Source organism: Eptatretus burgeri, chromosome 16 (assembly GCF_056783735.1).
Source record: "Eptatretus burgeri isolate ZD-2024b chromosome 16, Ebu_testis_v1, whole genome shotgun sequence".
Taxonomy (NCBI): domain Eukaryota; kingdom Metazoa; phylum Chordata; class Myxini; order Myxiniformes; family Myxinidae; genus Eptatretus; species Eptatretus burgeri.
This window is the reverse complement of record NC_140976.1, coordinates 39,547,388-39,573,078: the sequence shown is the minus strand read 5'-3', so window position 1 is coordinate 39,573,078 and position 25,691 is coordinate 39,547,388. Positions and strand designations below refer to the sequence as shown.

The window sequence follows — 25,691 nt, the reverse complement described above, 5'->3', positions numbered from 1 at the left end:
ACCGTGGTGTGGATGCAACTGTCCCTGGATCAGCGTCGGACGAGCTGGCCTTGCTCTCGTCAGGGGGGGCAGGAGAAACCGTGGTGCTGTCGACCTCCTGGTCCTGGCCCAAGTCCGCTCACAGCCGCCAGGGAACCAGTTCTGGCGCCAAATTGCGAGCAGGAGAGGGAGGCAGGTCCGCCCGCCGTTCGACCCCGTACTCCGAGTCAGCAGAACCCCAGAGCCAACCAAGGTGAGGCACGAGGCTCAGCAAGGCTCCAAGACACGATGAAGAACACGATCAAATCAGCACAACAACAAGTACGCTTCCCGCGCAACAGCCTCCACACCAAAAAACACGATCTTTTTGTCCCGATCTTCTTCCTCTTCCTTTTCGACCCCGAACAGAACCTTTTTATCCTCCCATCCTCGTCACTTCCAATCGAGCCGTTTTTATTGGCCCACCGTCGTCGCCTTCCGCCAATCGTGATCACGGGGCGGAGCCATCCGGAGCACTGTCCTGTGACGTCACGGCCAGCCTCCAGGGACTACTAAAAGGGGTTTACGCAGACACACTTACCCGATCCCGTGTCCCTATCTAATTACGTGACAATTATCATTTCCCCCTTGAAGAAATGAACATTTACTAGACAACTTATCACCACTGAATTGCTACTTATTACATCGAGATCCTGGTAAACTCGAACAGCATGGCATACCTAATTGAACATCCTAATTACCCTTTGAATGCATACCCCCCCAACCCCCTCAAACGTAACACTGCCCCTCCTCTGGTACCGCAGCTCCTGCAAGGTATATCACAGGCGCTACCGTACCAGCCTTAACACTTACTGACTCACACCTAATTAACCTAACGAAATAAAGTAGGAGGGGCAATGGGCAGCGAGTCGCAGCAAACTTACCTATCCTGCTTAATGTACTACCCCCTTATGGCCTTATCCTCGCCTAAACAATCATTCGTTTTTTTTTTTGTTTTTTTTTCACATGATAGCACTGAGCGAAGTTGCACTCCATCTTCTGCATCATCGCTCTTGCCCAGCACTCTTCCAGTGATCTGGGGAGGGGAAACAAGAGGTTCCACAAAAACACAACACTTATACTTTACATTCCTACTCTAAGCCTTAACGACACTATTCACAGGATATTTACACTTGACCGCCTCCCCCAGTGGATGCTAATAGACCCAGCGTTACCTGGGGAGCCAATTTTCAAATTTGCTTGCCCCAAAATTATGCGGACATCATGCCCTTGCTGCACCTGTCAAGTTGTGCGGGATCGAGTGGGACTCACACATCTTCACAACCCTCACACCATGGTCATCATCACATTTCTAGGTCATGGTCCTCATTTTAATCATGCAGGCTGAATCCCGTCGTGGCCACGGGGTGGGTTACCACAAGATGATGGGGGCATCTCAGGTGCAACCATGCCCACAGGTAAGCTTTAATCCAACCCGGACGTTTCTCCGCCCCGCTCCCTTTGATTCCCTCCCCCCTGGTAGCCATCAGCTCTAATCCCGTACAACACTCTGGAAGGGGTCTCACTGACTCCTCTGGCCTGCCTGGGTCGCCAAGGTCCTACCCGCCTTGGTCGCCCAACCAGACCCTCTCCCAGTTGCCTCCAGACACTGTCACCATTAGCCACCAGGTGGTGAATCTCCTTGAAGGGGGTCGCAATTCACGCTCACCGTGAGCTTCAGCAATCCCTGTGGACAAGCACATCATCCCCACCCACAAAACCCACATGACTCCCCCACCCCATCGGCCTTACATGTGACACCTGCATTTCTAACACTTCGCCGACCATGACCTTCCCTGTTACCACACCATGTCCAATAAAAAAATCAATATGTGCACCATACATTTCACTTCTTAACTTGAACCAACTCACACAGCACTTCTCACCCGATCCACGCACCAGTCATTGGACAGCCACTTGTGCCTGCTTTGTTACCAATTACCCACTGTCCCGATTGTCACTCTAAAACCCAGCAGAACTTACAAACCCATGCCAATTTTCCCACAATTCATTTTTTTCCACCAAAGGAGGGCACTTCGCCACAATCTCAGCAGCCGAGCATGGCCGTATATGCTCAGCCCAATCTAGTCTCCCCGACCCCCGACAGTGATCTCCGGACCCGACCTATGAAAGGGTATCTCGGATAGACCTGGCGGTTCAGCAGGAGGATTCACCCTCTCAGAGTCTAAAAGTCTATTGGAGGGTCCCTCCATCGCCGGGTACCGGCAATATCGTTGCATGTGTCCTCTTCGCCCGCACCGGAAACAACTCCCCATAAAAGGCCCCCCATGAGTATCGGTGAAATGTCTCTTCCGGTTCCGGACCCCCTCGGCCATAATCGAATTGCTCTATTGGCTGGGCTGGACCCCGCCGCTTTGGCGCACTAACTACCGGATTACCCTTTATCAAACTTGACAGTTTATGGCAAATTTCCTGAAACATTTGGGTAATGCCAATTTCTCCCAGCCCCCCTCCCTGATCCTGGATCTCCGCCTGTTGGATCGTCACCGATGGCCTCTCTGGAACCCGACCCGGCCGACTCCACGAGGCCAGCCTGGCCGCGCACTCGGCCGCTCGGTGAACGGTGGGTGGATCCTGTAACTCCACTAGCGCTCGGACCTCAGGGTCAGGAAGAGCAGCTAAAAATTTCTCTAGTGCCAGTCTGTCCCATGCCTCCACTGTAAGGTCCCGATACGCGATCCTGACTGATTGGTAAATGTCCTGTGCCAGCTCCTGCACTGTCTCACCCAGCTTTAATCTGCGGTGCTGGAGCTGGGCCCGCACCAGATCACAGTTTGCCGCGAACCCAAACCGACGGCTCAACACCTCGCAAATGTGGGAGCTGGTCAACATCCCCTCCGCGATCACGTTTAACACATCTGCGGCTGGTCCCCGCAACGTTGCCACCAAATTCCCTGTACGTTCCCGCTCATTCCACCCGTTTAGTCGGGAAATGCACTCAAATTGCGTCAGAAAAGCTTCAACGCTCCCTGACCCGTCGAAATTTACCAGGGGGATCACTTTTACGGTGGCCCGCTTCTCAGTTTCTACCTTGTCCGAATCCAGCCCAGGGATCAAACACCCTTGTGGCTGCGTATCCAATTTCGGAGCCCACTGTGGCCAAAGATGTTTTGTGGTGAGGGTCTCATGGGTCAATTTTGCCTCCAGTTCCAAACGTTGAATGGACCGATTCACCTCTTCCCGCAGGATCTTCTGGGCCCACACAACCTCCTCCAAGGCTCCGTCGCGAGTTTGTAGCTGCTCCTCAACCAACCCGGACACTCTACTTACAAAAGACGGCTCTACCAGGCCTTTATCCAAGACTTCATCTTGGCTCATAATTTTATCTTGTTCGTCCAAACGAGCCTCCAATCCTTTTACCTCCTCCGCCAAATTCATCCCTTGCTTCCTCAGCTCTCCCCACTCTTCTCTTTGCAGCTGCATACGAGCATCCACACAGGCACGATGACGTTCCAGGCTTTCATCCACTTTATCAACCCGAATGTTCGTTTCATCAATTTTATCTACCAATTTTTTCCGTATATTTTCCCCCTCCAATGTAATTTCTACCTTTGTTTCCTCCAATCTATCCTCGAATTTGCTTTGTATTTCTCCCAATTTAACATCCACACACTCCTGCATCTCAGTTTTCATTTTCTCCATCTTTTCCACCAATTCATCCCTCATTAAATCAATCCGTGCACCCAACTGTTCCCCCATTACCCCCCATTGATCTGTCATTTCTGCCCTCTTTGCCGTCATTTCTGCCCTCTGTGCCACGAATTGATTTGCTATTTGTGCCGTCATGTCCCCTATTAAACGTTCCAACATTGTCTGGATCATCATCGCGCCGGTTTCCGGCGCTGCCGGCCCCGTTACAGGCAATGAAGCACGGTCCACGCTCGGAATGGGGGAGGTTCCAACCCTACCCCCGTCTCTCCCCTCTTCCCCCGACTCGCTGCCAGACACGTGGCCTTCCTCCTCAAACATCTGCACATCCGCCATGGTGCAGAAGTCCCGTTTGCCGCCAATTAATTTAAATTTGAAAAATCCCGCCAAAATTTTCCCGCGCTCGCGCGCTTTTCTGCAGTAATTTTATATTCCAATTCGTGGCGAGATTTTAATCCTGGTATATTCTCCCGATACCAAATATAATTTAGAGGGGTTCGAACATCCAACACCCTGACACCAATGTGACGTCCACGGGACTTGAACAGTCCCGCCAACGTAGAATGAGCCGAAACGATGGAGGCGGTTTATTTATTTATTACCCAAACATGGCGGTTCTAATCGCTCTATCGGTTCTAATCGCTCTATCGCAAACGGGACGAGGAAGGTGGCATGAGTCACTTTTCACTGAGTTGATGACGTTTATTTGTTTTTATTATTTACCAGAAATAACAAGACTCGGCAAGAAGAGGGATCCGGGGCGATTCGACGGGATGGTGTGGGATCGGGCGTGGGGAAAAACACAGACAATTCCAATGAATATACAATTCTCAAACCCTCTAAGGCGCCAAGTACGTACACACACACACACACACACACACACACACACACACACACACACACACACACACACACACACACACACACACACACACACACACACACACACACACACACACACACAGACACACAAACGTAGCTACTTCTGGTGGTCAGGCTGGACCGTGGTGTGGACGTAACTGTCCCTGGATCAGCGTCGGACGAGCTGGCCTTGCTCTCGTCAGAGGGGGGGGGGGCAGGAGAAACCGTGGTGCTGTCGACCTCCTGGTCCTGGCCCAAGTCCGCTCACAACCGCCAGGGAACCAGTTCTGGCGCCAAATTGCGAGCAGGAGAGGGAGGCAGGTCCGCCCGCCATTCGACCCCGTACTCCGAGTCAGCAGAACCCCAGAGCCAACCAAGGTGAGGCACGAGGTTCAGCAAGGCTCCAAGACACGATGAAGAACACGATCGACTCAGCACAACAACAAGTACGCTTCCCGCGCAACAGCCTCCACACCAAAAAACACGATCTTTTTGTCCCGATCTTCTTCCTCTTCCTTTTCGACCCCGAACAGAACCTTTTTATCCTCCCGTCCTCGTCACTTCCAATCGAGCCGTTTTTATTGGCCCACCGCCGTCGCCTTCCGCCAATCGTGATCACGGGGCGGAGCCATCCGCAGCACTGTCCTGTGACGTCACGGCCAGCCTCCAGGGACTACTAAAAGGGGTTTACGCAGACACACTTACCCTATCCCGTGTCCCTATCTAATTACGTGACAATTATCATTTCCCCCTTGAAGAAATGAACATTTACTCGACAACTTATCACCACTGAATTGCTACTTATTACATTGAGATCCTGGTAAACTCGAACAGCATGGCATACCTAATTAAACATCCTAATTACCCTTTGAATGCATACCCCCTCCCTCAAACGTAACAATATATATATATATACATATATATATATATATATATATATATATATATATATATATATATATATATATATATATATATATACATATATATATATATATATATATATATATACATACACACACACACACATATATACACACACATACATATATATATATATATATATATACACACACACACACACACACATATTTACCAAGTTCCTGACTGTGTGATTAAGTCAATATATTTCTACACTTTCAAACAACTACTGGTGCCAATTATCAGACATACCAACGTTTGATAACGAAAATGCTGTTTTGTCATCAAGCAAAATGGAAAAAACAAAAAAAAATCCTTTTGCTTTCCCTTTGTTAAGGCAAAATTACATTTTTGTTTGAAAATATATCGATCAGATCATGAACCTTGCTCGATAGTGTGTGTGTGTGTGTGTGTGTGTGTGTGTGTGTGTGTGTGTGTGTGTGTGTGTGTGTGTGTGTGTGTGTGTGTGTGTGTGTGTGTGTGTGTGTGTGTGCACGCGCGCGCGCGCTGCCAAAGCAGTTTCTGTGGCTGGGGTTACAATCCTCGTCAGGTCACCACTCCGACGGGAAGTTCGAGCAGGAATTTGTTCATGGTGCCAGAGATAGTTTGACAATCCTTCACAAAGGACACCATGGGATCTTTAACATCCACCAACTAATGCTAACAGAAGGGAAGCCCACTTAACATCCATCCAAGGGACGGCACACACATTGATGAATCACCTGCCTGTGAAACACTACCAGGATGACAGTTTATAGCTGGGTCAGAATTCAAACCAAGGCTAGATAGGTTAAGGCCTTGTCACACCTTGACGATTTAGCCAACATATGCCTGACGTATGCAAAATTGGGCTAAAACGCCGACACATCGAATACGTTATGGGTAAGTTTGTATACGTTAAGAGCACGCTGAAAAACACTGCCATACATCGTAGTACGCTGGCTTTCATCATTGTACTTTGCGGTTGTCCTCAAATTTTAGCATGCCTGAAATTTTACGACGTATGCCAGCGTATGACTCACACGTTCCACTACGCTGGCCATAAGTTGTAGGCACGTTATGCGACCGTTGACACACGTTACTTGTAAGTTACTCATCAGTCGAAACACGTCGAGGTAATGCTTTGCGTACCCGAAACTTATTTATAACCTATGAGTAACGTGTTGTAGCCACGTTACACGATCGTTGACATACGTCGAGGCACGTTATGCGATCGTTGACACACGTCGAGGCACGTTACTTGAAAGTTACTCATAAGTCGAAACACGTCGAGGTAACGCTTTGCGTACCCAAAACTTATTTCTAACCTATGAGTAACGTGCTTTGAACCTATGTGTAACGTACCCCCAACGCATATTGACGTATGTAGATTGTAGACGTATTTGATTGACGTCTTCCGGACGACCACATAACTTACAGAACGTGTTTCTCATTTACAGCTACCGTATAATGGCGTATTGGCAGCATTTAAAAAAAACAAAAAACAATAACTTCCGATATTTCATCACGTCTGATTGCCTCTTCAGTTTGCTCATGTCTTATTCTTAGTTCCTCCTCTGTGAATATTTTCTGTTTGAGGATATTGTCACGTCGACGTCGAAACTTAAAAGCAAATGCCCGAATACATTTTAAAATTCGTGATAGACGAAAAAAACAAACAAAAAAAAAACAACTTCAGATATTTCGTCACGTGCCTTCACGGAGCCAAGGAGAAAAAAAGAAAATAAGTTTCGGGTATGCTAAACATTACCTCGACGTGTTTCGACTTATGAGTAACTTACAAGGAACTTGTGTCAACGATCGCATATCGTGCCGACAATTTATTCCCAGCATAGTGGAACGTGTAAGCCATACGGCGAGTACGTCGTAAAAGTTTCAGTATGCTTGAAATTTCACGACGTACTAAACGTCCCACGAAATATGATAGCGTACTTCATCGTTTTTCAGCGTGCTCTTAACGTATACACAACTTACCTATTCCGTATTCGACATGTGCCATCGTTTTAGACACATTTTTCATAGGTCGGCATACGCTGGCTAAATTGTCAAGGTGTGACTGCGTGGTGGACACTTCCAATTCTCAGGTGGTTATGATTTAAATCGGCGTGTGGCAGGTTTTTAACAGGCTACGCCACGAGTTCGTCGGTGATACGTGCAGCGCGCTATGCCCAAGTTAAACTATCGTTGGGCATAGGTTGTGAACGCCGACAACAGGCTAAGCATTCTTTGGTATAAGTTATCTCTAAGACAACGAAACGTTCTGTGCCCATTACTAATATGTTATGCATATGACCAACACGTTATGAATATGACCAAAACTTAAAAAAAAAAAAAAAAATCAAAATTTCAGCGTACGCCAACGTTTTACATACATTTTTATACGTTGCCATTGCTGGCTAAAACGTCAAGGTGTGACAGCGCCTTTAGAGACGAATGTGCCTACTTCGAGGCAATCATGCCAGTAGTGCTCCCACTATTGTGTGCAACACAGACAAGTTAATGTGTGGCAAGCATTTTCTGTTGGTTAAGATGCGTGCAACAATGGCTGGTATGACACTCGCTTCCTGGTACCCATTACACACTCAGAAATGTCAGTTTCATGCATAATTTTTTTTTCAAAGTAAATATACTTTTAGACATTTCTGTACAGTCATGAGCAAACGACTGTAATTTAGTCTGACAGCTGCTTTCATAAATGGTGCATTTCCACACTATCATGGCACACACAAAGTATAAAACTGAACTAGCCCACATTGTGAAGATGGTTTGCATGTGATCACAAATAATAATTGAAAGATTATGATGGAAGGCACACCGTTGGCGATGCGCACTACGCGCCACAACCGCAGCAGCACAAGGAAGCCGGCAGCATCAAATGCGTTGTGTTGCAAGCTGTACACAATGTCCAGCACAAATGAGATGAGCACCACTGCGGCATCCAAGAGCTCCAGACCATGGTGCAGAAATTCGAGCCGGAATACATACAATTTGACAAGCAGCTCAACCACAAACAAGGACAGCACCGACAGGCTTAGGTAGTGCAAGACCTGGATTGGGGAACATGATCAGAGCTGTTGAGAGAGTACTGTTTTTATAAATGGAAAACAATGGGATGGAAGATGATGTACTCTGCAGTGCGTTTACCTCGGTCCCAGTTGATTTAACGTCAATGAGGAGCTCACCCAAGACAAACGCCGCATCTAACAAAACCAGAAAGATGACTAGTACCTGCAGAGAGTTGGTGGGGACAAATTAAAAGGTGGTAAGGTGAAAAATATTTGTACACTTTATAGAGGACACTCCACTGTAGTCTCTGCATAATATACTGTACTGTTTGTCTCAAATGTAGTTCCGTGGCCGTTTACCTTCATGCTTTCCTCTCAATGAATTGTGTTCCAGTCAAGGGTGTCACTGGGCACTGGCCCATCGAGCACATGACCATGTTTTTTGCTGTGCCCCAAATCTATTTTAACCCCTTGACGACAATAGGCCACTTTATAATGATTAGCCTATTTTTCTGCACGTACAAATAGGCTAAGTGTTTTTTTTTATTGGGGGTTGAGAATCTGAAGTTCTTGGGGGCCCGGGTCACAAATCTTTTTGGAAGCTAACGGCGCCTCTGGTTCCAGTTAGGCCTTGTTTTCATGAGGTGACCCAGAACCTTTTGGCAACATAGCCCAGACAAGACAGAAATAAGTTGTACCTACTTACTGTATGTTATAATGGGACAAAGGCCTGAAGCTTATGTCATACTGTACAATGAAGGGCATCCCACATAAATCTGGACCACTATTGGTTTCCCTGTCTCATGTTGGACCATTATTGGGAGAAATAAAATATAAACTGGGGGGGGAGGGGTACAGGGAGTGCCTACTCTTCTTCCCACCCATGCAGAAGAACCAAAGAAGGAGAGAACAGGAGACAGATGTGGGAACATCAGAGCAGAAGGAAAGAGGAGTCGGAAGCAAGCCTGACTGCAAGCGCTTTGAGTCGGAGATAATCCACGACCTTCATGCCCTCTTGCATGCTGGTTCTTCTCTTGCTTCATACCCCATGCTTTTCCCCTTGGGCCCATTTCTTATTTTCTTCCTCTTATCCCTATTATATCATTACATATGTCTTATTAGATACGAACTGTCCCAGGAGCACTACATCAGGAAAGTAGCAAAAAGTTTCGCAAGATGGCTGGACACACAAGAGTTATTTGTGTTCAGCAATCTTATGAATCTTTCTCTTAAATGCAGTACATATATGACTATCTTGAGTCTGTCTCCATGGTATTATTGCGGTTGTGGAAATTCGCAAACCACCATTCAGGTCCCGTAAGCGAGATATCTCTGTAAGTACATGTGTAGTTAGCCCCAAACCCATTATTTAGAGGGAATAAATGTGATCCATTCAGGCTGCGACGCTTTGAGATAGCCGTTTTTCTGTTCTATCTTTATTTTGAACCAACCACGTCTCAACCGCCATCACACAACCACCAACCACAACGCCGCTTCACAACAACAGCCACGATCTTTACCTTCACAACTCGCTCCCGCAAACACCGCATCACCGCCATTCCAAACGGCACCATGGCCATAAACCACCACCATAAACCTTCCACCACCTTCACCTCTCTCCTTCTGCGGCCATTCCCGCACCACCTGTGAGCAACGAGCGTCGGGCTGTCCTGGGCTCGTACAAGATACGTGCCGAGCCGCGAGTGCAAAATGCGGCCTTTCTGAGGAGAATTCGGATCAGGAATGCTACACGCCCACTTCTGATCCGTCCAATCAGCAAGCGCGGGGCGGTTTGGCCCCGCCTCCAGGCGCGTCTGTGTGGAATCGAGATATGCAAATTCTAGGATCAGGGGAGATTCACGCCCCTTTTTCTCCGTCCAATGGGTGAGCGTGGCTCCGCCCCCGAGCTTGTCCTGATCCGGAAATTTGCATATGGGTTCTCCTGCCGGCCTATAAAACGCCGAGCAGAAAAGCAGAGTTGAGTGGCAGAAAAGCGAAGAGAGTTTTGGGGCAGAGAGAAAGAAGAGTTGTTGCGCAAGAGTTGTTGTTGCGAGGCAGTCAAGTCGGGTTGGAGCGCGGAGTGGAGTTGGGAGGCGAGGGCATCCAGGTGGTTTTCTGCAGTCGGCTGAGGAGAATTGGGGGAAGAGTCCGAGGAGCTCGGGTCTGAGGCAAGGAAGACGGTGGTCGGCGACGAGGTCGCGGTGGAATCGCTCGTCACGGGACCCAAGCAAGCCAGCTATACTCTTTCCCCAGAGCATCAACAATTCCCCCTTTCCCCCGCGCTGAAATAGTGCGAAAAGGGGGCCCCGTTCCCACCCCACTCCAAGCGGTGCCAACGAAACCCGCGAAGGAGCACGAAGTCGGGGCACCGCCGCGCTGCCACATTTGCGGCTCATCACGAAGACGCGGGTAGGACCCACCCGGTCTTGCGGACCTGACCGCTCCTTCAGGTCCCGCGCAAATATTGGCCCACAGGCCCCGTCTGCCCCCTTGTCTTTGAGGGTGGCCTTTTCTTTTGCTTTTGAGTAAATGTGTTGTTGGCGCCGTCTGTAAAGTAAAACTGTGTAAGTGTTGCCGTGTGTACGCGTAGTCGGTTGTAGATCTGCATTGTTGTTTTTGTTTTAGTTGCTTTATATGTGCATTTTGTTGCATTTGCTATATGTGTGCTCTCTGTGTGCCGCGGAATAAATGTGCATTATGTTGAACTGTTATCCCGTTTCGCTTCGTCTTTTCTTTAATTGAATCTCCATCTTGATTCACGTAACAGGTTCATCGTGGGCTTAATACGCCCGATAATTAATCGGAACCGTCGAGGCCGACAATAACACCGCTCGGTTATCCCGATAGCACGGAACGGATCGCTTAAGCGGCCCGTGTCCGGAGTCGACCTGCGGTGAGGTGCGATCGCCCGGTCTACCATCTGCGTGGGTACTTAGGTAGGTCGAGTTTGGCGAACAACCCTATCCCACGCGGGTGGCCGATTGGCACGATCGTGGTGAGGCTGAAAGGCCCACCCGTGACTAGCTCCCGGCGTTAGTCCGAGAGGGTCACGATAGAATTGTCTGTCCGGTGGGCGACATGCCGCGATTCGAGTCACGTGGCCGTTCGCACGCCGGCGGGCGCGAATTCGCGACACTGGTGTCAGGAGTGGGATACAAACCCATCCCCCTCCTCGCAACACTGGTGTCAGAGAGCGGGAAAACAAACTCTCCTGTCTCCAGCTAAATTCACGGGAATCGGTCCAGGGGTGAGAGGAGCGACCCCCGATTCCCTCCAAATTACGTGTGAGCTAAATTAACCCGTCACGAGAAATAAGATGGAGTCTCAAGGCGAGCGGGAGCCGGGGGTATTAGAAATGGATTTAGAATGTGTAGAATCCATGGTCCAGGATGAAATCCCCGTGCAGGAAATGCTTGTTGTGCAGGACGAACTCCCCCAACCAAACGCAGAGCCCGAAATGGGTGCGGCGGCGGCCGCGGTGTATGACACCTCCCCTCCCCCTCTCCGCCAAAACCCCCCCGATCCCTGCCGAAACGGCTCACCTGAGTGCATCCGACATGGCCCAGCTATTCGCCATGCTGACAGAAATACAAACAGCTGCACGACAGTTGAGAAACGAAATGAGAGGCATGAACGAAAAAAAGAATACGAATGCCCAACAGATGGAAAACAAAATGGATGGAGACACAAACAGAATGAAAGAGATGCGGGGTGAGATGCGGAAAATGGGCTAATGTCTGCAGGCGGGCATAATGGTGACGCCACGTGTGGGAGCGAACGAGCTGGGAGGGAGTGCAACAGCTGTCAGGCCCGCAGTGGGGGCGGGTGAGAAAATAATTCAGGGGACGTGTTGGGCGAGAAGTGTGGAGGTGACGGAAAAAGTGACGGTGACAGAGAGGGGAAAATTAAATGGGGAGACCAAAAGGTGCGAGACGAGACATGAGGTGATGACAAAGGAAATAAAAATAGTGGAGACAAGGGAGGTAATGGGTGAAGAGGTGACTGAGTTTGCAGAGACACGGGAGATAGAGGGTGAATTGGACGGGGGTAGAGACTCACACACACACACGGAATTAGTGGAGGACGATGAGGGTGAGCTCGCGGAACGTGTAGGGACCCGGTGCGAGCAGTTGGATAGCCTCCTCCAGGAACGAGGGGAGGGAGGATGCCCCCTTGAGGCGACTCACGACCAGGTGGGTTCGGTCGTGTCCAGCGAGTTCGAGGGGACGGGTGCTGTGGACAGGTGCACGCCGAGCTTTGAGGGTAGAGAGACCCTGGAACCCCTTGTGGGGACACGAATCCCCAGTGTGGTTGTCCCGGTGTGTGTGGTGCAAGGTGTGAGTGCGGCCCCGTGTGTGGAAGCGACCCCGTGTGTGAGTGGTGTGGTGGCAAGTGTGCCGAAGGGCGTGCTTCCCAGCACGCCGTGTGTGGATGAGACACTGCGGGCGAGTGCCCCCGCGTGTGTGAGTGGTATGGTTTGTGTGACGGAAATGGCACGAGTGAGAGAGCGGTATGTGAGGGAGACAGCGTGTGTAAGGTCGCTATGTGTAAGGGAGATGTCGGTTGGCATGCGGGAGCACGCAGCCGCGTCTCCCGGTGTGAGTTTGATGGAGTGGTGTGTGAGCGTCGTGGCACGCGGGAGTGCGTGTGTCGAATGGAGACGACGACGGCGACAGAGGGACAAAAGCCGAATGGCGGCCGTAGAGGTTTTGAGCACCGTGCCGGGTTCACCCAGCAGCGAGCGCGAGGTCCGTGCTGTGCAACGCACGAGGCCGCCACGTGCTCGCTTGCGGAAGTGAAACCCGGTCTGGAAATGCCAGCGGTGGATTTGCCGATCCCGCGGACGGACAAAAAGGTTAGGCAGGATAACGGATTTGGACCGGACGGGTTCTCCACGCGGGCGTGTGTGTTAAGCTCCAACGGGCAGAGCACATGTGTTCGCGTGGGGAGCCCCTCGGAGTGCTAGGTTTGCTTTTGTGGTGCGCACGGTGACGTCATGGCTGCACGTGTGGTTGGAATCCGTCAGGAGGGTGAATCCCTGCCGGATGGGTACCGTCCAAGGAGGGACGAGGTACACGTGCAGCTGCATGACGTCACGGGCAGGTGCAAAATGCGCGAGCTGTGAGTTGCCGCGCTGGTGCTGCGAAAAAAATTGAAAAAAAAAATTAATGAACAAAAGCAAGCCTCGCTTTCGGGTGAACAGGATTCCTGGGCAGAGGTGGAAGACCCCCTGGCCTGGGCACAGGATGGAAGTAGTTAGGGGGAAGGGTTAGCTTAGTTAGACCGGCTCTATGGGGCAGGGGTAAGTCCTCATGGGGCCCGTGGAATGGATTAGGTAGAGGGATTTAGATGAGCTTTAGGTGGGGAAATGAGTTGATGACATTTTGGAGACAGTGACAGACTTGTGAGTGTGTAGAGGGGACGTAGTTTAGCTACGTAGTGTTAAAAGGAACATGCTATAGTGTAAGGGATGACGTGGGAGCACGAGTTAGGTAGGGGATTTAGTGAGCAGGATGGCAGAGTTCAGCGGTGTGTGTGTTGCAGAGTTGGTGAGTTGTGTGGGGACATGTTGAGTGAGTGAGGCCAGCGGGTCTGTGTGAATGGAGCGAATGGGGAATGCATGGTGCGATGAGTGATTGGGGGGGAGGAGTGATTCCCGCCCAAGGGACCCCGGGTCAGTGTAGAGTGAGTTAGGGAGAAGTTAAATTGAAAAATGGAAGTCGTTTTGTTGTTGGTGGGAAAGTAGGCTCGAAACCCATTTGGAGGGGTGCAGGAGCCCTGTTGATGGGCTGGGAGCGTGGCTGCGAAAGGTGAGTATCGCTGAGTGGGTACCTCGGGCACCAGGCTAGTCGGCAGCGGTAGGCCAAGGGCCCATGGGGGGCCGGGATAGCGTAGTGGGCACGGGTGCGCCTGCATGGTGCGGGGGCCCGGGGCGCCATTAGCCGCGTGGGCAGTGTTGTGGGCACGGGTGACCCTTGGAAAGGGGCCCGGGAAGCCAGCCTGCCACGTGAGCGTTTCAGGGAGTTGCCATGGGGGGGCACTCCCTGGTGTTTAGGGAGCTGGTAGGCTCGGAGGCAGTGTAGTGCCCGGGGGTGCCATCGTCGGAGAATCGGCAGAGGGTCGTGCCTGCCAAGGGGAGCCACGCGTCCCAGCCATGAAACCGTGTGAGGGCACGGGAAGAAAATTGGGGGGCGAGGCCCGAAATTGTGAGGACACCAACACAGGCGACGGGAATCTGGGTTTTTAGAACCAATAGCTTAAGCGAGAGGCGCTTGTTGAAAGCCCCGGGGTAGTTTAAAAGATAATGGTTAGGGTAGATTAGGAGATGTACCCCTCCGCACCATCAACCCCTCGCTCTCGTTGTCGGCCGCTGGACCCACTTTGTGTTGTAGATCGCTGAACTCTGGGGAGGCCATTCTGAGGCTTCATTGGGCCTCGACACAAGACGCTAGCTCTCCCTCATTCCCCTCCGGGAAGGGAACGTAGGGGTTGGGAGTAGGCTAGGTGACGAGATAGGTTAGCCGAACAAGGACGATAAAGGGGGTTAGGGGACGATTTATAGTGGGGAAGTAAAAAGAAAAACAAAAACAAAAAAATTAGTGGGGGCTAAATTGGGTTTTTTACAAATTAAGGGAGTGGGTATGGACAGTGACAGGCAAAGACGATAGGTGGGAGGGAGACAGGTAGGTAGGTCTGAGCCCGCATTCTGAGTGGCCAGCCCCACCGCACTCCCTCCACCAACCTCCATCTCAAGGCAAAAGGCTGGCCAGCTTCATCTGCTGGCTGTGTTACTTCAAGGCCTGTGCCGGCCGACTTCATCGGCAGCTGTTGTTTTGCTGCGAGGCCTGTGCCGGTCGGATTGTCCGACGGCTGTGTTACTTCAAGGCCTGTGCCGGTCAGCTCCACTGCCGGCTGTCTTTGCTTCAAGGCCTGTGCCGGCCCACTTAATCTGCCGGCTGTGTTTTGCTGCGAGGCCTGTATCGGCCGGATCGTCTGCAGCTGTTTTCTGCAAGGCCTGTGCCGGCCAGATCGTCTGCCGGCTGTGTTTGCCTGCAGTGGCCCTGTTCTGCCGGCTTTGTATGCCTGTCCACCTTTGCCATGCCATGCCCACTGCCCATGTTCACCAGCCCCGTTCAATTTTGCTTTGCCCGCCCCTTGTTCATTGCCATGTTCGCCAGGATCAGAAAGCAACAGTTTGCAAGCTGCGAGAACTGTCCTGTTGGCAGCTACAACACGGGCCTGCAGTGGCGGCCCGTGCGCCGGTTCTCTGTTGACTCTTCTTTTTCCTGCAGAGTTCATTGATCTTGGGCCATGGTTTAGTGTAAAATTTGTAAGTTAAGATGTATTGTACTGTAAATATGAGTGCGCCACCGGCATGTCTGTCTAGCGCCAGCAATTTTATTTAAGTCGTCCGTGTGAGTGGGTTTGTTTAGTTAGTTACTCAGCCTTCAGGTTATTTATTTTGGGGACAGGAATACCATGAATGTCGCACTCAGGGATCCGTAGGTAAAACGTACTCGGGGAGAACTACACATGATGGCACATGAGAATTTGACGACTCGGGACGAGTCTGTAAAAAGGGGAGGGGGTAGTGTTGCGGTTGTGGAAATTCGCAAACCACCATTCAGGTAGGTGAGATATCTCTGTAAGTACATGTGTAGTTAGCCACAAACCCGTTGTTTCGAGGGAATAAATGTGATTAATTCGGGCTGCGACGCTTTGAGATAGCCGTTTTTCTGTTCTATCTTTATTTTGAACCAACCACGTCTCAACCGCCATCACACAACAACCACCAACCACAACGCCGCTTCACAACAACAACAACGCCAACAGCCACGATCTTTACCTTCACAACTCGCTCCCGCAAACACCGCATCACCGCCATTCCAAACGGCACCATGGCCATAAACCACCACCATAAACCCTCCACCACCTTCACCTCTCTCCTTCTGCGGCCATTCCCGCATCACCTGTGAGCCCCGAGCGTCGGGCTGTCCTGGGCTTGTACAAGATACGCGCCGAGCTGCGAGTGCAAAATGCGGCCTTTCCGAGGAGAATTCGGATCAGGAATGCTACACGCCCACTTCTGATCCGTCCAATCAGCAAGCGCGGGGCGGTTTGGCCCCGCCTCCAGGCGCGTCTGTGTGGAATTGAGATATGCAAATTCTAGGATCAGGGAAGATTCACGCCCCTTTTTCTCCGTCCAATGGGCGAGCGTGGCTCCGCGCCCGAGCTCGTCCTGATCCGGAAATTTGCATATGGGTTCTCATGCCGGCCTATAAAATGCCGAGCAGAAAAGCAGAGTTGAGTGGCAGAAAAGCGAAGAGAGTTTTGGGGCAGAGAGAAAGAAGAGTTGTTGTTGCGAGGCAGTCAAGTAGGGTTGGAGCGCGGAGTGGAGTCGGGAGGCGAGGGCGTCCAGGTGGTTTTCTGCAGTCGGCTGAGGAGAATTGGGGGAAGAGTCCGAGGAGCTCGGGTCTGAGGCAAGGAAGACGGCAGTCGGGGACGAGGTCGCGGTGGAATCGCTCGTCACGTGACCCAAGCAAGCCAGCTATACTCTTTCCCCAGAGCATCAACAATTCCCCCTTTCCCCCGCGCTGCGATAGTGCGAAAAGGGGGCCCCGTTCCCACCCCACTCCAAGCGGTGACAACGAAACCTGCGAAGGAGCACGAAGTCGGGGCACCGCCGCGCTGCCACATTTGCAGCTCATCACGAAGATGCGGGTAGGATCCATCCGGTCTCGCGGACCTGACCGTCCTTCAGGTCCCGCGCAAATATTGGCCCACAGGCCCCGTCTGCCCCCTTGTCTTTGAGGGTGGCCTTTTCTTTTGCTTTTGAGTAAATGTGTTGTTGGCGCCGTCTGTAAAGTAAAACTGTGTAAGTGTTGCCGTGTGTACGCGTAGTCGGTTGTAGATCTGCATTGTTGTTTTTGTTTTAGTTGCTTTATATGTGCATTTTGTTGCATTTGCTATATGTGTGCTCTCTGTGTGCCGCGGAATAAATGTGCATTATGTTGAACTGTTATCCCGTTTCGCTTCGTCTTTTCTTTAATTGAATCTCCATCTTGATTCACGTAACAGGTTCATCGTGGGCTTAATACGCCCGATAATTAATCGGAACCGTCGAGGCCGACGATAACACCGCTCGGTTATCCCGATAGTACGGAACGGATCGCTTAAGCGGCCCGTGTCCGGAGTCGACCTGCGGCGAGGTGCGATCGCCCGGTCTACCATCCGCGTGGGTACTTAGGTAGGTCGAGTTTGGCGAACAACCCTATCCCACGCGGGTGGTCGATTGGCATGATCGTGGTAAGGCCGAAAGGCCCACCCGTGACTAGCTCCCAGCGTTACTCTGAGAGGGTCACGACAGAATTGTCCGTCCGGTGGGCGACGTGCCACGATTCGAGTCACGTGGCCGTTCGCACGCCGGTGGGCGCGAATTCGCCACAGTATCGTAGCTGCCTGTTGGAGCAGCATTTAGATGAAGCAACTTATTCCACTCATCCATTCTGAGCACACAATAAGGACCCATCACTTTTTAAGTGAGAAGTGCGGCAGGAAGACACGACGGAGCGAAAGTGTTTACACTGACTCGGAGTAGTTCACTTGGCAAACGACAAAATCAGACATCGCAATTTAAAAGCGGAATGTCTGGAGTTATAGCGAATCTGTTCTCGACTTGCTTAAGGGTGTTAGAGTGAAACGACGTTATATGGGGCCAGCCTGGATTTCCAAACTGTCGGCTTAATGGTAGCCGGCGTTCCTTTATACTCTTTCAGATCTTCTCTGCATTCGCAACATTGCTTTTAATGGAGTTATCTCCCCCACTGTACCTCGGATTCCAGTTTCAATGAAAGTAGTGCAAGCATACACAACTTTATGAATAAACATACATCACGAAAATTTACTGAATCGACTCTTAAAAAAAAACAAACAACAATAGGGGATTTGAAAACATTTTTACACATTTAACACTTGATAAGCTTGTACTTAAACACTGCATTGTTAATGCTTTTGTGATTTAATTATTTATTTTGATACAAGTCACACTTGGAGGGTTGTACCAGCCAAAGGTATTTATTTACACCTCCATTTTGCAACAGAGATTTCTTTTCTTTTTTTTTTAAAGATGGTTTCCACAAAATATAATCCTGACAAACATTTATTATGAGATCTGATGCACTTCTCATCAGATTTAATGAGAAATCATGGGAGACTTTTGGAATGGGAAAGAGAAAGTTCATGCAAGGAAGCAAATGCTGGATTGGGCACAGATTATAAACTAGTCCGGGAGGTCGTGTGAGGAAAGATTTCACCCCATCTTCCCTAGGTTTGACCTCTTAAAGTTACTCGTACTTAGGCCACCTAAGTCTTTGATAAAAAGTTGTCAGCTACCCTCCAACTGGTGCGTCTGGGTCCCAGACCCCCACGAAAGCCCCCCTCCCCACAGGGGATTGCATTTACCCCATCCAACAATGGACCAAACTTTGTCAAAACAAAAAAGGAAATAATGACCTAATTGCAAGGGGGGAAGGTTTGGCCAGGCCCTCCACAAAGTACCCCCCCCCACCACCATGGGGTTCATTTACCCCTTTAGCTACATGGACTAAACTTTGTAAAAACAAAGAAGTATGATGGTAGATTACAAAAATAATTACTGTTCTATTAATAGAAGAAAATAAAGACATTGTAAGTTACGTCATTTCTGTTTCTCTCGAAAGGTTATACAATTCAAGTTAGCCCTCGCATCACACTACCCGGAGTGTTTTTACTACTTTTGTGCTTCGATAGTTCATCAATGCAGAGAGTTCATCAACAGAAACAGAAACCAGGGCACAAATCATGCCGAAACAACAGAAAACACGCGACGTACATTGAGATCATTTATTCCCTTTTTAGACATGACAGGCCTGTTCCCTTTACTTAACTCTTTCTCCTTCTCATGAATTAAATAATGCTTCATAAATTTTTTACAAAGTCAAAATCAAAATTTGTCTTCATTGAAGGCGGTGGTGGTGCAATTCCAAAACCTTCGTCTTTGATTTCTCTCCAGGTTCTGTCTGTTCTGTGCATTGGGGGCGGGGGGGAGGACGATGCAGACAAAGGTGACATCACTCTCTAAAACAATGACGTGGCAAAAACGTAAACCGATTCTTACTGCACGGACACAACAGGCCTTGAAGTATGCAGCCGTCGTGCTGCCTGGAGAGATATAGTTCCCGGATTCCATATGGGATGCTACAAATAATTCACCGCCTTGTCGAGACGACATCAAGATGCAGTGGATGTTGTCGGTGCTGCTGCTACAAATGCAGAGAACAAATTTGCTAAAAAAATAAATAAAAAAAAAAATCAGAGAACCACCCGCTCAGATATCAGAACCCCAAAACCAAAAGAAGGAACAGGGATATTTCCTCAAGTGTGCCTCTTCTGTTGCTGTGCGAGTAAGAAGGTAAGAGACGGAGCAATGGTTCGTGAATGTCGAAACGACTAACTTCGAAGGAAATGTGAAGAAGTATGCGCGTTCGAAGGAAGATGACAAGTTACATGGATAAGCGAGATCGAGTTCACAGCAAAATGAGTGAAATATCATGCAGTTCGCCGATCAAAGTATCAAGCAGAAGAGACACCTCTTGGTATGAAAGAACTGAGGGAACAAGAAGAGAAGCAGGACTTTGATGCATTGAATGAGCCTCGACTAAGTTATTGGCAGCAAGAAAGAGGTCGATGCCCTGACCTGCTACGTTGAAGAAACAATCATTAATCATAGCAAACAGAGCGGTGCACCAACAACTTGACGTTAACAATCACTACCAAGCTCTTGTACACGAGATAGGGGGAGATAATTTTTGAGATGCTTCACTGTCCATACATAAACTGAAGGTAAAACTTACAATAGTTTGGAGACAGGATTACAATTGAGAAAGGGAAGACAAAAAGGGTAAACATCGTACACAGTGCTATGCCGATGACAAAAGAATCATGGCGGAAACAACACGATCAAATCACGAACATTAATGTTCAAATCGGGGATGCCACATTTATGCTGTGAGAAACCGTCAGCGATGCAGAAGAGAGAACAAGAGCAGAAAAATCTCACACGAGAAGACGTTTACAAAGGCGAAGTCGACGTTCAAGCATCTCATTGGCAGACCAGATTCAATGCGTTGGAAGGAACCAACCAAGCAGTGGAGAATTAACTCCAACAGCAAGGATGCTGGATTCTTTTTTTTTTTTCAGTGACATCAGGCCAGAGAAGCCAAGCACGCACCTCATGTTCGGCATGACTCTTAAGATGATGAACAGGTTGGGTCACTGTGCGAGCGAGCCACCAGGCTACGGAAGAGTTGGAAACGGAGCTGACGTTTGAGGCAAAAAAAAAGTCAAAACACCACACCATACGGAATGAGGCTTTCAGCAGATTGTGGAACTGGCACTGTTTGGGACAATTTGGACAGGTTTGTTGAAACTCATTGGGAAGGAAACATTGCACGACACGGGAAGAGGACAGGAGGAGGAGGAGATTGGGACCATACTCTGTGCAGAGCGTTGGTGCTGTTTAAGCAGTCTCCTTGGCTATTGGGCGCAATCCTGAACAGGTCGCCACTCCGACACTGGATACCAGCATTCTGGCACTCATTTTGCCGACCTTGGAAGGATGACAGGTCGCGTTAACCCCACCTGGTATTAATTCAACAGCTGAGTGGGATTTGAACTCAGGACCCTAGGATCCAAGGCCCACCACCCTAACCATTAAGCCAACACCACATAGTAGGAGCAGCTCATGAAATCAGCTATGACTGTGAAAGTGAAGTCCTCCCTGATCAAAAAGCAACCTTTATTTTGTCTTGGTCTGCACGTACCACATTTCACCTCTTTTTGTGCCGGCACACATTCCCTCACCGACACCTTCTGCTTCAAGTCGCTCATCCCTGGTGACAAAACGAAGGCGTGCATATCAGCCAACAGGCTTGGGTATTGCACCATACCGGAAGAAGCCTAAATTGGCGTCAAACAATTTGATGCCATTAAATGACCTGAGAAGAGTGAAGTAGGAAGTGATGGAAGAAAGATGTCCGAGTCAAAATGAAGACACTCCTCAATGTGGGTAGGTTGGAAAACAAAAATCTCGTGTTTGGAAAATAAAGTTACACTGGACAGAAAAAATATAAACACAGGCCTGTCGGAGATGGGGCAGTGAATTACAATGTATTTAAGAAAATTTTGACAGAAATAAGGCTAAATTTGGGTTTTCCCCAAAGTGGAAAAGCTTTTTACGAGCCTGAAATACTTAATTTTTTTGTTAAAGCAGAAGAGGTAGATGACTGTGAAGACAAAGATCTGAAGAAAGTGACAGCGACGGTGAAAGCAGCGATGACGAGGTGCAACCATACGATGTAATACAATGATAAGAAAACAGATAAGTCTGAAGACGACGATGGTTCACAAGCAGTATTTGATGATATAGATTGTTTCAGAAGTCAACGATGAGACAATGTGATAAGGTTTGACCAAGTTATAAAAATGATCAACATGATGTGGTACGAGTGACAGGTTATTAGCTGCAAAATGTCGAAAACCCGGTTTCGTTCAACAACTTAAAAAAAAAAAAATTTGACCTTTGCATAACCTTTAAAGGTCACAAAACAATGTTGTGCACATTAAAATAAGGAAACAGGATACGTGCTATAGCTTATTGGAGTTAGTTCGTCGAAGAAGGTCGAAAACCCGGTTCGATTCCCACAACTTTGAAAATTTGACCTTTGTGAACTTTAAAGGGCAAAAGTCAAGGATTATTACCTTTGGTGCAAAACTTCCTCTGGAACATTCCAGCAACAATATAACGTCATAATATAGGCTATATGGCATTTCACACTCATCGGATTATCCATACTTTCATGAAATCAGCGTAAAAACAAACTTGAAGGGGGCGCCACGGGCAAGGTGTTCGAGACGGAGCAAAATGGTTTCAAGACTTTCGGTGGGGAATGACCTCAAGATTATGCATAAAAATATTGTCATCCGAGCTCTCAAAGTTTGGGCGGTCGTATGATTTTTATGTCAAAATTCGAAATTTTCTAAGTTCGTGACCTTGTGACCTTGGGACGAAAATGAAAAAAAAAAAAAAAATAAATCGAGCTCCGCGGGGCTATGCAGGTGCCATTGGGCTAACCAAATACCGAAACCTCTGCCAGATTCGACAACACCCTCGGAGAAGATGGATTTTTATGTCAAAATTCGCAATTTTCTAAGTTCGTGACCTTGGGACGAAAATGAAAAATCGAGCTCCGTGGGGCTATGCAGGTGCCATTGGGCTAACCAAATACCGAAACTCCTGTCAGATTCAACAAACCCCCTAGGAGAAGATGCAAATTGAAATCGGCTACCCCCTAAAAACACGTTTTTTCGGCGTGGCTCCGCCCATAATGTGCGCACCACGCCCATTTTCAGGAAAACACAACTACAGAGATGCCAACTTTTGGAAATCAGAATTAGGGAGGATTTTCAACCGACACCAAATAATGTGCGCGAAGCGCACATCTCGAGTGCGGAGCGCTCGACCCTTGCGCCGGGGTCCAGGGCCCGCCTTAGGGCCCTGGAAGCTCTGGGGTTCTAGACGCTCTCTAGTGCCCTCTGAGCCCTATTTTGGAGCATTTAACATGTTAAGAATTCCCACTTTTTGAACAAAAAAAGGGGAAAACTGTACACTTTTTAATGTTACGTGTATGTTAATATTAGTAAGTTAGGGGACAATCAAAGATTAACAAAAAGCACAAAAGAAGCAATATTTTTCTTACCTTACTGGCTGGTACTACTGCTGCTTGCTTTTTCCATGGCAGCTTTGCTGAGTGACAGCTGTGTGGCTCTTTTAGCCCTTCTGATTATGTCTTTGCTGTATTCTCTCTGGTAGCAAGGGGTGCTATGAGCTAGTTTTTCAATTAAGAGAGCTTCCAGGGTTTTGACACTCAAATTGGGACGAAATTCAGTATGATTCTTCCGTACAAGACTGAGTGCCCGCTCACATGATGCGTTCGAATGAGGAATGACCAAGATTCCCTTCATCACTTTGCTCAAATTAGGATACTTCTTGGCACCAGTGCAGGGATCTGTGAGCTGTGAAATCCGATGCCACTGCTCATCCACTCTCACTGTCTCAGTAGCAATTGTAGCTATGGAGGCGTCTGCCTGGTAGTGAGCGAATTCACTCTCAAGACTGTCTATGTCACTATCACCGCCACTGAACAGACAGGGGAATTTCTTGATGAAAAACTCCACACAGTCAAACCCCACTTCTTGGTGTAGCTTAACATCCAGCACCTGAGCATGCTTGGCTAATTCATCATCTAGCGGCCAGGTTTTGAAGATATAATTGCAGGCTTTCACATAATATGAGCGAACTGCACTGAAGAAACCTTGGATGTCTGACTCACTCAGAGTGAAGGTGGATTTCTTGAGACTCCTTTGTTCCCTTATATACAGTTTGGCATCGTTCCCAATCATGAGGTCCTCATCATTCTTCTGATGATTTCTGTCAGAGAAGGGTACATTAACCAGAGCAACCGATGACACCGATGGTTTCAAAAACCGTACGAAGATATCTTTCAGAAGACCATTCAATTCTCCGTGCAGGAGATGAATACAGGGTTCGTCTCTTTGGAGCAGAAGATTCCCCTTCTCAAAAAGCTTGTTCGCATATCGAAGGAAGAAACAATAGAGTTTTGTTTGTGGAGACAAGAACATCCTGTTGACACGTTTTTCTCTAGATTCCTGCACAGTGTTTGAGGAAGATGCGCTTTTAGTTGTAGAACTCGTAGTACACTTAGCCGCAGGGCGATCACACTTGCGTTTACTGCCAGCAGAAGAGGTCAGACTCGTAGTACCAGATCCAATTTTACGTTTGAGGAGAGAGCTTGAGGTAGGTGCAGCCAAGGAAGAAGACCTCTGATTCGAAGGTTTTGCTGAGCTTCTATCAAGTGATTTGGCAAAAGCAGAACTTAACTTGGGTCCTTCTTTGCCTGTAGATGGGACTATCACAGTCTTTCTCGACTCTGAAGGAATCTGCTTTGTAGATGAACGTGATGAAGGGCCGGTGATGCTACCTGCTCTCAGCATTGGTTTTGGTGCTGTCCCTGCTGTCTTCTTCGCAGCAGATACTGCAGTGGTAGTGGTGAATGCTGCTCCACGAGTGCTTGATCCTGCAGTGCCAGTACTGGCAGTAGATACAGTGCCGTCCTTCTTGCTCGTTGTTGGAGTCTTGGCTACAGTTGGTTGCATTTTTCTTCGTACTTCTTCTTTGAAGAAGAGGCGAAGTGGCTCCCACTGTTCAATCAGCCTGTCGAGGCACTGACCAAGGGACAGCCACCTTGTTGCGACATGCTTCAGAATCTTGTGTGTCGGGGCATCACAGAGTTCTTGCAGTGCTTTCACTCCTTTGACGCGTTTACTACTTTTGTCCAAGTAGTAGTAAATATCGATGAGAAAGTCATCTAATTCAATGGGTAAGGCCTGAGCCGCGTTCTTGGCCGTATTGTGCATCATATGGCAAGGGCATCCCATGATGTAGCACTCTGGATTTTGTTTGTGGATATAAGCAGCGACTCCTTTGTGCTTGCCCACCATGACAGAGGCATTATCAGCACAAAAGGAAACACAATTTCCCCACAGAATTTTCCTGTCACTGAACTCATGATCAAGCAGTTTGAAAATGTTTTCTCCAGTGGAATCTTGTTTGCACGCAGGCAAACTTAGCAAACCTTGCTTCACAATCCCAGCACTGTTGTCATAGTACGAAATCAGGACAGGATATAGCTGGGCCTCACCACTGTCATTGCTACCGTCTGTAGCTAGGCTAAATGGAGCTAGTCTAGCAATATCGGCAATAGATGAAGCAGTAACATTTGACAACTCACCAATTACACTGGTCAACAACAAATTTGTTGTTTGCATTTTTTAAGCTGATTTAGGACGAATCTGATGCGCTGAATCCAAAACTCACATTAATTTTGTTCAATCAGGTCAAGTTTTTGAGATATGGCCACATGTCGTTTTTTACATTTTTGTTCACATGTAAACATGTGTGGAGCATTTTAGAAGAAGTTGGTGGGGGTAAAATATCATGTCAAATAATTGTTTTAATTGGAAATAATTATTTTAATGACAAGAAGTATTCAGGTACGATAGTTCTAGGTGATTATGTCGAAAAGGGATCAGTTTGAAGTC

At 48.6% G+C, this 25,691-nt stretch overlaps 1 protein-coding gene across 2 annotated transcripts in view; it reads right to left on the bottom strand.

Moving 5' to 3' along the window:
- The window catches only part of HVCN1 (hydrogen voltage gated channel 1), a 40,254-nt gene that overhangs the window by 1,650 nt on the left and 12,913 nt on the right, over positions 1-25,691 (bottom strand). The window contains exons 3-5 of one of the 2 annotated variants that reach the window (XM_085858662.1): positions 8,614-8,697; positions 8,455-8,516; positions 8,285-8,361 (exon numbers count right to left, since the gene is read on the bottom strand). In XM_085858662.1, coding sequence (XP_085714788.1) covers positions 8,285-8,361; positions 8,455-8,516; positions 8,614-8,697 — 223 coding nt within the window. Of the gene's footprint in view, positions 1-8,284; positions 8,517-8,613; positions 8,698-25,691 lie in introns of both variants that reach the window. The other variant, XM_085858661.1, reaches the window with a different exon arrangement.